Raw genomic sequence first — 11639 nt, 5'->3', positions numbered from 1 at the left:
TGCCGACGAAAGCAGAAAACAACAAGGTAAGTGTCTCATTATGTTTAGGAACTACTTAATCAAACCAAATATTATAATCTAAGGCCAGGGACCGGGTGGTAATTCAGGGACAATACGCAATCACACACACTGATGACTGACTGACACACGTGGACACCACCAACGTAGTCAAAAATGGTTAGTTAGACAGAGCCCAGGTTGGACTCCTCCGTTGCAGGTCCCGTACCATTGCGAAAATTTTTCACAAATCTGTTAAAAATATTTCTACCTAACTCAGGAGTCTGAACTTTTACTCACATGTTCCTTGTACTACAAGGAACATGTGAGTAAAAGTTCAGAACTTTTACTCGCATGTTCCTTGTACTACAAAGAACATGTGAGTAAAAGTTCAGACTCCTGACTCCCTGAGTTAGGTTCCAACTACAAGTTGTAGTTGGAACTCAAAGATCGCATTATCATGATTGTTTAAAATTGTTGAATTTCCTCCTTTGGTGTTAATATTTTGTGAAAAGAAAATTGAAATTAGCGTGTTCCGATCCCACGTCGTGCACTAACTTCCGTGTAAACACTTTCTTGCACTGATCACTGGCGGCCTAGTATCTGCAGCCAAATCGCTGTCAACCTGCGTTAACCAAACACTAAGCAGGTCTCCCGTAAATTAGCGCATGCTAACCGTCCCAAGAAAAAAAATATATGCGGATAGGAAAGCGCCCTCTGTTGTCCGCACATGTACAGGAAGCACTGTGAAAAAGCAAGACGGCGGCAGACGATTTTGCTGCACGCTTAGAATTTTTCTTTTTTTAAAAGAAAAAAAAAATTGATATTTTTAACCGAAATTCAACCGGAAATTTATGAAAATTTTATTTGAGCTGGAATATTTTATGCCTCCTGGATTTTAAAACGTATATTGGAGGAGTTGAAGGCGAGTTAACGGCACATACCCTGTTTTGACGGTGAATAGCGGCAAGACGATGCACTGTACTCAAAGCCATGCGCACTTGGGCTCACACTATCAAGTGGTACACGATGATCAACATCGCCAGTGCAGGACTTCGACATTTTTTCAGATATAATTTCTTCCATGGATATATTTGTTAGCTACACTGAATATATGAACGGAATTTAAGCTTCTCAAATCAGGTAAAAAATAAAGAAAATTGTAGTCAAACTTGTGTTGTAATTCGCATTGTAAAGAACCTTTAAACCCAGGACGTCAGTGCAGTGGCACTGACTGACGTCCTACCAGGGCTAGTTACCACTGCAGGACTTGCAATCACATTCACAAGGATGTGGGTTTGAATCCCCCAAGCTAACCGCTGATTTCACAATGACTAGAATAAATATTGTCGTCTAGTTACTGAATCACAGTTTCTTGATTTGTGCAATTCGTAATCATAGACGTTAAACCAATGTTTGGGAGAGAGAGATTGGTTGTTGCCAGCTTGTGGTCATGGAGTCACTTATCAGCTTATGACTTACATTAACAACACACAGCTCCATTCACAAGTTGACATAACATGAATTACGCACAAGACTGTATGTGCCGTGGAGAATGGGAGAGTCCAAATTCCTTTTAATTGTTATTAATGATTGCTGTAATGCACAATACCCTAGCACAGTTGGAAATAAATTTTTTCAAAGGGAAAAGATTCAATTCAATTTATACTCCATTTACTTATTTCATAACTGTTATGTATTAAATGACCGAATTCATTTAAAGATATTTTTTAGCCAAGTTTAACGAGATTGTATTAATTGGAACATTTTGAATATTTTATTATTTCACAGATAGTCAAAGAAGGTTGAGTTATTGGTCGCTACAACGGAAACAGCGGTCGCTTTTTAGTGATGATGGCACTGACAAAAACCTTCTTCGTAGTAGAGCTTGTAAGTGGTAACATCACTAAGTCACTGGTCTTAGTGTCAGACTCCTTCCACATTCTGTCTGACATCATTGCTTTGCTCATCAGTTTCCTTGCCATAAAAGTAAGTATGCCATATCTATGAGGACGAAAACTGGCCATCCCCTCTTTGGTTTCAGAATAGCAGAAAAGCAGGTTTTATGGGTTTTTAATATATGAATTTTTCTCCTTTTGTACTTTTCTGCCTGAAAATCAGATAGAACGTTTTGTGAAAATGCATTTTCTGATTTTCTACTTTTCTGTTACCAGAAAAGCAGGTTTTACTTTTTATCCTAATGCTGGCGGACAAAAAGTGGCCATTTGTTTTTCCTGCTACCAGAACAGTTGAAAAGCAGATTTAACGCTTTGTGAAAATGCAATTTTCTATTTTTCTGCTTTTATGCCACCTGAAATGCAAATTTTACTCTGGCGGACGAAAAGTGCCCATCTCTTTTTCTCCTTTCAGATACACGAAAATCATATTTTCCCTATGTGGCAGAAAAGTGGCGTTCAAAGGATGGCTCGTGGAAGGAACCATAAAATGCGCAAAATGCATGACTGCCGAACTGTGTTTGTGTTGGGGAACCAATCACATAAGTCAGTCAGTCGATACTCAAAGAATCATTTTTTGTGAAGACCTCGCAGGCGGCGCGGCATCTCAAAGGAAATACGCCAGCGGAGGTTTCACGACTACCATCCACTAGGATTCTCTCATTACAAAAAATACACTGCCAGTTTCCCTCCTTGTGGTTCGTGTTTGGACGTGTTCAAGAAACCAAAATCTTCACGTTCAAGAAACCAAAATTTGCTCTTTTGAAAAGCAAAAGAGCAAATGGTCACTTTTTGTCTGCCACCATTAGGATAAAAAGTAAAACCTGCTTTTCTGGTAACAGAAAAGTAGAAAAGCAGAAAATGCATTTTCACAAAACGTTTAATACGCTTTTCTGGTAGCAGAAAAATAGAAAAGGAGAAAAATTCATATAAAAAACTCATAAAATCTGCTTTTCTGCAATTCTGACAATCCTGGCACAGTTAACTATCATGTAATTTGGATAAAAAAAGGGGGCCCAGCTGATTCAATGACTTCATTTTTAACGAATCAGATGAGGAATCCGTATATAATCTAGTTTGTCTTTCATTTTTAGTTTATGCTGGTTCCTTAGCTGATGCCATTCGGATTGACTGGTTAGATTGTGAATCTCATGCTACCATTCAAGAAAGAAGATATCTTAAAGGTAGTATGGTGCAAACCTTACAAGCCCTGAGACTAACCCATGAACTGCCTATTAACACCGTGGATGTCTTCATTACGGAGGTCTTGCTTGACTGGAAGGTGGGTATTACCTAAGGGTCGTACTTTGATATGAGATGATTTACATCAACAGGGCATAATGTATTCTGGCTTAAAGGGTCTGGGTGCTTTTTACACAATGTCCACAGATTTACATTAAACTTAAACTGTTTGAAGATAATGATACTAGAAAGCTTCCCTTAAAATATTACTTGCTGAGAGGTGCTGTTGTTTTTGAGAAATGAGTATAAAAACAATTTTAGTCTCACTTTTAACATTTAAAAACAACGGCCTATTAACCAGTTATGGTACTTTACCATAACTTACTATTACTGTTTAATACGTTTTTACATGCCACTGTGAGCAAAATTATGTTTGTGACTTGTTTTTTACTAATTTCTAAAAAAACTACAGCACCTCGGCAAGTTATATTTTACGGGAAGCTTTCGACCATCAAATTATCTTCAAACTCAGTAAGTTTAATGTAAATCTATGGACATTATGTTTTGGGTTACAAAAAGTACCCAAATCCTTTAAGAGCACAACTAAGTGTGTAAGCGGTGGTCAAATTTCTGTGCTAGCCAAGAATGCCAAGTAATGAGGAGTACGCATGAGCAAAAAATCCCTGCAAGCCTTAGAAATACATTCGTGCAGAAATATTGCTTCGAAAAGCGGTATTTATTTGCTTATGGTAAAGCAGAGCCATGAAATTGGGCCCTCTCTGATCAACTGACATGTTATCAGCAGTTTATAGCTTTATGTTTCTGGTAAGGAAACAATGGGACCTGCAACAAGCGACAGCAATGTCACCCAGTGCTCTGAAGAAACTTGTTTTGTTAGAAAAGTTATGAAGTAATGTCAGTTTTAGATGTCAGAGGAAAACCTCAAATAAGTGAACATCACCCAATCATAAAGGGATTGAAAAGCCAGTCCACATGGTTCTGGTGCAAGATTTGAACCAAGGTCCACTTGGGTAAAAAGCCTGGGAGAAATCACTGAGCCACTACGAATGCCCATTTGACAACTGAGGGGGGTTTAATTACCCCTGCAAAAGATTTGGCATGTGAACAATCTGTCACAAAAATTTGATACAACTCCTGGAATTACCAATTGTAAATCTTTTGGCATTTTAGGCCAACATTTGGATGAGCTGCTGGAGTTACCCCTTGTGTGATTTTTCTCAATTTTGGACAAACATTTGATAAAACCGCTGGACTTTCCCCTTGTGATTTTATCAATTTAAAACCTAAATTGTATCAAACTGATGGTTACCCCTGTAGTAACTCAATTACTGACTTTAACTCACTGGATTAGGTTAACGAACCATGTGTACATGACTTTAAAGGGCGGCTGCAGTGTTTTTTTTTTGTTTAAACGATTGAACATGACTTTTTAAACATGAATTTTTTTTTTTTTTTTTTTTTTTTTTAATGCGCAAGTATTTTAAAAGTGGTTTTCAAGAGATTAGGGGAACCCACCCCGCCCCTAAAAGGGAACCTTCATGTGACGCCATGTCAGGAACCCGAGCCGTCGGGCCCCCTGGCTGTGTGCATATAGAGACGTGTGCACTGTGGGCCTGGTACCTAGGCGCGTGTAGTTAGGGACCAGACTCTTTTTGCTGACGATATGTTTAAATTCCCGACGTGACGTCGATGGAAGGGGGGCGGTAACATTCCACAAAAGGGGGGGGCATGGCTTATTCGCTAATTACGCAAGTGAGATATGTCGGGGAAAAAAACAAAACACATTTTATTGATGTTCAATACATATATCAGAAATAAATGACAGCAAAATTAACTTTTTTATTTTAATTCACTGCAGCATCCCTTTAATAAAAAACCAGTCAATAGGGGGCGCTAACACAATAATCAACTACAGGTTATCACAACCCCCTTCTAATCTTTTTTACTTTCCCCGGAGTTTCACACAACCGCTGGACTTTACCCTTGTAATTTTCCTTGTTTTTTTACCAGAATGTGATGTAATTGCTGGACTTACCCCTTTGTGATCTTTCTTAAAAATGTTAACCCCAAAAAATGATAAAACTCTTTGAATCACACCCTTCTTATGTATTTTAATTTAGTCCTAAATTTGATCAAACTGTGGGACTAAGGCCTTTTCTAGTTTATCAATTTCAATTTTTCAGGCCTAAACTTTATCAAACTGCTGGACCTGTGATCTGTTTCTTATTTTTAACAAGAAAAACATCAAACATTTCTGCCTTCCTTTCCAACTGCAAGTTGAAGGTTGCGCTTGCTGGCCAATCTTGTCCTACTCGCTCTATCAATTCAGGTGTTCCCCAGGGCTCTGTCCTTGGTCCTACTCTCTCTGTTGTGTACATTAACGATTTTACCTTATGTGATTTTGTCTGAGCTTGCCATGTATGCTGATGATTCTACCCTCTACTGTATTTCCTGAGACTCTTCTAGCACTTCTCGTGGTGAGGTGGGTGCCTCAGTCAATAATGATTTAGAGAACGGACTGAAGTGGGGAAACAACTGGCTGGTCACCTTCCATACTAAGAACTAACCTACTGTCACTTGCTTGCTCTAGAGATGGTACATTTCCCTTCGTTCATATGGATTCGTCGACTTTGCCTGAGGTGTCACACTTGCGCCTGCTTGGTCTTAACATCTCCAGTAAATAGAGGTTGGCAGGTGTATATCTCAGGTATCGCCAGGAGTGCTTTCATGTGAGTAGAACGTCTGTATCGAGCTTGGAAGTTCCCTAACTATATGTCCCCTCATGGAGTACTGTTGCCATATTTGGGCTGGAGCTTCTGCCTGCCTTTCATCCTTACTAGATGGAGTGCAGAAGCGATTGTTAACCTGGTTGGAGCAGAAGTAGGATCTACACTCAACCCCTTTCCCACCCTCTGTCTGTTTTACAGTTGTTTCCATGGAAAATGTTCCACCAGTCTATCCAACCTTGTACTTCGTATCAAGGGGTCTATGAGCATGAGACCAGGCTTTCTGCTTGTTCTCATCCTTATACTGTGGCTGTGATGAGATGTAGAACAAACAGCTACTCAAGTAGCTTTTTCCCTGGTAATGCATCTCTTTGGAACTCCTTGCCTGGTGCATGTTTCCCTTCATTGTATGATCTGCCCTTTTTTATTAGGAATATCATTTCAGCTCCACTGAGTTTCTGTTTTTCTATGTTTTCTTCCTTGTAGCCCTTTACCTAGAGTGGCTTTTAGCCTTGTTTTGGGCGAACTTGCATAAGTAAAAAGAAAATGCGGGAACTGGTTTTCAACTTTGGCCCAAATTAACTGATTAAACTGCCTGTGTTCAGCCAGCTATAATGTTGAAGTTTTAAAGGGTCTATGTACTGTTTTCTAACACAAAACAAATTGTCCACAGATTAACTTTAAACTTAAACAGTTTGAAGATAATGATAGTCGAAAGCTTCCTTTAAAGTATTACTTAGTTTTTGAGAAATGAGAAAAACAATCACGAAAGTAAATTACGTCTCAGTTTTTACATGCTAATATTATTTTCATCTCACTGACATTGTTTAACTCATCTCTCAAAAATTGCTGCTCATAACTAAGTAACATTTCAAGGGAAGCTTTCTAGTATATCTTCAGACCCTGTAAGTTTAATGCAAATCTGTGGACATTTTGAGAAGTTATTGGCTTGTGATTGAACCAAAACAAATTTGTTTTACTTATCGATAACGTTTGTAAACAATTTAAATAATGTAAATTGTTTCTGTTGCAGTGAGGCTTTGTAATCTCCAGTGACGTCTATTTGACAACAGTTAGATGTCTCTGACAGGAGTTTCACGCTCCAGTAAAAGGTAACTTCACAGAAAGTACTTTTTTAGTAACCACCAATCCAAAATTGAGCTCTATGATAATTGTGCCTGTTGCTCTGAATAAAAAGGAGGGGAAAAAAAAGGATATTGTATGTTCTACTTTCTCACAGAGTAGGGTAATTTTTTTTATATGTGGTCTAATACGAGCTACTTTAAGGATTTGGGTACTTTTTGAAAATGTCCACAGATTTACAATAAACTTACAGGGTTATAAAATAATGATAGTAGAAAGCTCCCCTTCAAATATTACTTACTGAGGTTGTGTAGTTTTTGATAAATGAGTAGAACAAGTTGCAAGCATGTTAAATCCCATTAACCAATATGGTATTATACCATAATCACAGCATAACTGGTTAAATACATTTTTACATGCTAAAACTGAGACGAAAAATATTTGTTTACTCATTTCTCAAAAACTACAGCACCTCAGTAATTAAATTTTCAAGGGAAGCTTTCTACAGTCATAATCTTTAAACTGTATAAGTTTAACGTAAATCTGTGGACATTGTGTTTTGTGTTGAAAAAAGTACATAGAACCTTTCAACCCCCAAAAGTGTAAATAATGGTTCGTACATCAATCGTTAACGCATAGATCACTTAATACACTTTAAAGAATGATGACACTTGGGAGGGGTCGCTAATTAACCCTGCAAGAGATTTTGCACCAGGCAAAGATGTTGGCCTGCAATTGCATACAAATTATCTGTTAACTTTATGTTTCCCTGCCAGTAGTTCCTGAAACCATGCTTAAACCAAGTATGGAGGGAGTCACACCCTGTACTGACATCTTGAAGGCTGCAGGGTAATTAGCAGAGTCAACACATAATACATCAGAGTCATCAAGACATCCTTGCAGCTCTTCTGGAGGTCATGAATGAACAGCCCAGGGATTCAAAAGACCACAGGGCTTATTATGGCCTTGTGAACTTGTTCAGCCAAAATTTCACGAAGCTATCTTTTTAAGCCAAGACTATTATAGCCTTGTGAACTTGTCAAATTTTGGTTTAAAAAGTTAACATGCCTATAGCATTGTGAACTTTTTCACAAGAACTTTGTCAATTTCTTTGCCGAAAAAGTTCTTCGAAGAAATGAACTTGTCAAATTTTGGCTGAAAAATAGCACAAGGCTAGCACATAGCATAGCAAATAGCACATAGTCTTGAGAACTTTTTCAAACTCTGGTTCAAATTTTGGCTTAAAAAGTTCTAAAGATCACATGGCTATAGCCTTGTGAACTTGGTCAAATTTTTTCTGAAAAAGTTATAAAGATCATAAGGCTATATATAGCCTAGGCTACATGTATATCAAATTTTGGCTGAACGAATCACAAGGCTATAGCCTTGTGAACTTTGTCAAATTTTGGCTGAAAAAGATCACAAGGCTTGTGAACTTGTCAAAATTTTGCTGTAAAAGATCACAAAGCCTTGTAAACTTGTCAATTTATGACTGAAAAAGATCACAAGGCTTGCCTTGTGAACTTTGTCAAAAGTTGGCTTTATAAGCCTTGTGAACTTTGTCAAATTTTTGCTTAAAAAGATCACAAGGCTATAGCCTTGTGAACTTTGTCAAATTTGGGCTAAAAAAGATCACAAGGCTATAGCCTTGTGAACTTTGAAAAAATTTTGGCTCAAAAAGATCACTTTGTCAAATTCTTGCTCAAAAAGATCACAAGGCTATAGCCTTGTGAACTTTGTCAAAATTTGGCATAAAAAGATCACAAGGCTATAGCCTTGTGAACTTTGTCAAATTTTTGCTTAAAAAGATCACAAGGCTATAGCCTTGTGAACTTTGTCAAAAGTTGGCTTTATAAGCCTTGTGAACTTTGTCAAATTTTTGCTTAAAAAGATCACAAGGCTATAGCCTTGTGAACTTTGTCAAATTTGGGCTAAAAAAGATCACAAGGCTATAGCCTTGTGAACTTTGAAAAAATTTTGGCTCAAAAAGATCACTTTGTCAAATTCTTGCTCAAAAAGATCACAAGGCTATATAGCCTTGTGAACTTTGTCAAATTTTTGCTGAAACAGATCACAAGGCTTAACTATAGCCTTGTGAACTTTGTCAAATTTTTGATGAAAAAGAGCCTTGTGAACTTTGTAAAATTTTGGCTTAAAAAGATCACTTTGTCAAATTTTGTCACAAGGCTTAAAAAGATTTTGTTGGCTTAAAAAGATCGCATAGCCTTGTGAACTTTGTCAAATTTTTGCTGAAAAAGATCACAAGGTTTTAGCCTTGTGAACTTTGTTAAATTTTGGTTAAAAAGATCACAAGGTTTTAGCCTTGTGAACTTTGTCAAATTTGGGCTAAAAAAAATCGCAAGGCTTATAGCCTTGTGAACTTTGTAAAATTTTGGCTCAAAAAGATCACTTTGTCAAATTTTTGCTAAAAAAGAATACAAGGCTATAGCCTTGTGAACTTTGTCAAATTTGGGCTAAAAAAGATCACAAGGCTTATTTATAAGCCTTGTGAACTTTGTCAAATTTTTGATGAAAAAGAACTTTGTCAAGTGTTGGCTTTAAAAGATTACAAGGCTATAGCCTTGTGAACTTTGTCAAATTTTTGCTGAAAAAGATCACAAGGTTATAGCCTTGTGAACTTTGTCAAAATTTGGCTTAAAAAGATCACAAGGCTATAGCCTTGTGAACTTTGTCGAACTTGGGCTTAAAAAGATCACAAGGCTATAGCCTTGTGAACTTTGTCAATTTTTGCTTAAAAAGATCACAAGGCTATAGCCTTGTGAACTTTGTCAAATTTGGGCTAAAAAAGATCACAAGGCTATAGCCTTGTGAACTTCGTAAAATTTGGCTGAAAAAGATCACAAGGCTATGGCCTTGTGAATTTTGACAAATTTTTGCTGAAAAAGATCACAAGGCGTAACTATAGCCTTGTGAACTTTGTCAAATTTTTGATGAAAAAGAGCCTTGTGAACTTTGTAAAATTTTCGCTTAAAACGATCAATTTGTCGAATTTTGTCACAAGGCTATAGCCTTGTGAACTTTGTCAAATGTTGGCTTAAAAAGATCGCAAGGCTATAGCCTTGTGAACTTTGTCAAATTTTTGCTGAAAAAGATCACAAGGCCTTGTGAACTTTGTCAAATTTTTGATAAAAAAGAACTTTGTCAAGTGTTGGCTTAAAAAGATCACAAGGCTATAGCCTTGTGAACTTTGTCAAAATTTGGCTTAAAAAGATCACAAGGTTATAGCCTTGTGAACATTGTCAAATTTTTGCTGAAAAAGATCACAAGGTTATAGCCTTGTGAACTTTGTCAAAATTTGGCTTAAAAAGATCACAAGGCTATAGCCTTGTGAACTTTGTCAAATTTTTGCTGAAACAGATCACAAGGCTATAGCCTTGTGAACTTCGTAAAATTTGGCTGAAAAAGATCACAAGGCTATATAGCCTTGTGAACTTTGTCAAATTTTTGCTGAAAAAGATCACAAGGCTTAACTTGTGAACTTTGTCAAATTTTTGATGAAAAAGAGCCCTGTGAACTTTGTCAAATTTTGGCTTAAAAAGATCACTTTGTCAAATTTTGTCACAAGGCTATTGCCTTGTGAATTTTGTCAAATGTTGGCTTAAAAAGATCGCAAGGCTATAGCCTTGTGAACTTTGTCAAATTTTTGCTGAAAAAGATCACAAGGCTTAACTATAGCCTTGTGAACTTTGTCAAATTTTTGCTGAAAAAGATCACAAGGCCTTGTGAACTTTGTCAAATTTTTGATGAAAAAGAACTTTGTCAAATTTTTGCTGAAAAAGATCACAAGGTTATAGCCTTGTGAACTTTGTCAAACTTGGGCTTAAAAGATCACAAGGCTATAGCCTTGTGAAATTTGTAAAATTTTGGCTGAAAAAGATCACAAGGCTTTTAGCCTTGTGAACTTTGTCAAATTGTTTGATGAAAAAGAATTTTGTCAAATGTTGGCTTAAAAAGATCACAAGGCCTTGTGAACTTTGTCAAATATTTGCTTAAAAAGATCACAAGGCTATAGCCTTGTGAACTTTGTCAAAATTTGGCTTAAAAAGATCACAAGGCTATATATAGCCTTGTGAACTTTGTTTAATTTTGGTTAAAAAGATCACAAGGCTATAGCCTTGTGAACTTTGTAAAATTTTGGCTCAAAAAGATCACAAGGCTTCCTTGTGAACTTTGTCAAATTTTTGATGAAAAAGAACTTTGTCAAATGTTGGCTTAAAAAGATCACAAGGCTATAGCCTTGTGAACTTTGTCAAAATTTGGCTTAAAAAGATCACAAGGTTATTGCCTTGTGAACTTTGTCAAAAGTTGGCTTAAAAGATCACAAGGCTATATATAGCCTTGTGAACTTTGTAAAATTTTGGCTCAAAAAGATCACAAGGCTATAGCCTTGTGAACTTTGTCAAATTTGGGCTAAAAAAGATCACAAGGCTTCCTTGTGAACTTGGTCAAATTTTTGATGAAAAAGAACTTTGTCAAATGTTGGCTTAAAAAGATCACAAGGCTATAGCCTTGTGAACTTTGTCAAAATTTGGCTTAAAAAGATCACAAGGTTATAGCCTTGTGAACTTTGTCAAAAGTTGGCTTAAAAGATCACAAGGCTATAGCCTTGTGAACTTTGAAAAAGTTTTGGCTCAAAAAGATCACTTTGTCAAAT

The 11639-nt window shown here is 36.8% G+C and overlaps 1 protein-coding gene across 8 annotated transcripts in view; it reads left to right on the top strand.

Moving 5' to 3' along the window:
• The window catches only part of LOC139950566 (uncharacterized), an 11479-nt gene extending 75 nt beyond the window's left edge, over positions 1-11404 (top strand). Inside the window, exons 1-7 of one of the 8 annotated variants that reach the window (XR_011787671.1) lie at positions 1-26; positions 1789-1986; positions 3047-3234; positions 5746-5884; positions 6915-6993; positions 7741-11140; positions 11364-11404. The exon at positions 1-26 is cut by the window's left edge and continues 75 nt beyond it. Coding sequence is in view for 7 of the 8 variants with exons in the window: in XM_071949310.1 (XP_071805411.1) it covers positions 1-26; positions 1789-1887; positions 3047-3234; positions 7744-7803 (373 nt within the window). In the remaining variant the exon portion in view is untranslated. Of the gene's footprint in view, positions 27-1788; positions 1987-3046; positions 3235-5745; positions 5885-6367; positions 6406-6914; positions 6994-7740; positions 11240-11363 lie in introns of those variants that run through there. The other 7 variants (XM_071949313.1, XM_071949312.1, XM_071949316.1 and 4 more) reach the window with 7 other exon arrangements.
• The last annotated feature ends 235 nt before the right edge of the window (positions 11405-11639 follow it).

Source organism: Asterias amurensis, chromosome 18, assembly GCF_032118995.1.
Source record: "Asterias amurensis chromosome 18, ASM3211899v1".
Taxonomy (NCBI): Eukaryota; Metazoa; Echinodermata; class Asteroidea; order Forcipulatida; family Asteriidae; genus Asterias; species Asterias amurensis.
The sequence above is the reverse complement of the archived record's forward strand: the minus strand, read 5'-3'. Positions and strand labels throughout refer to the sequence as shown.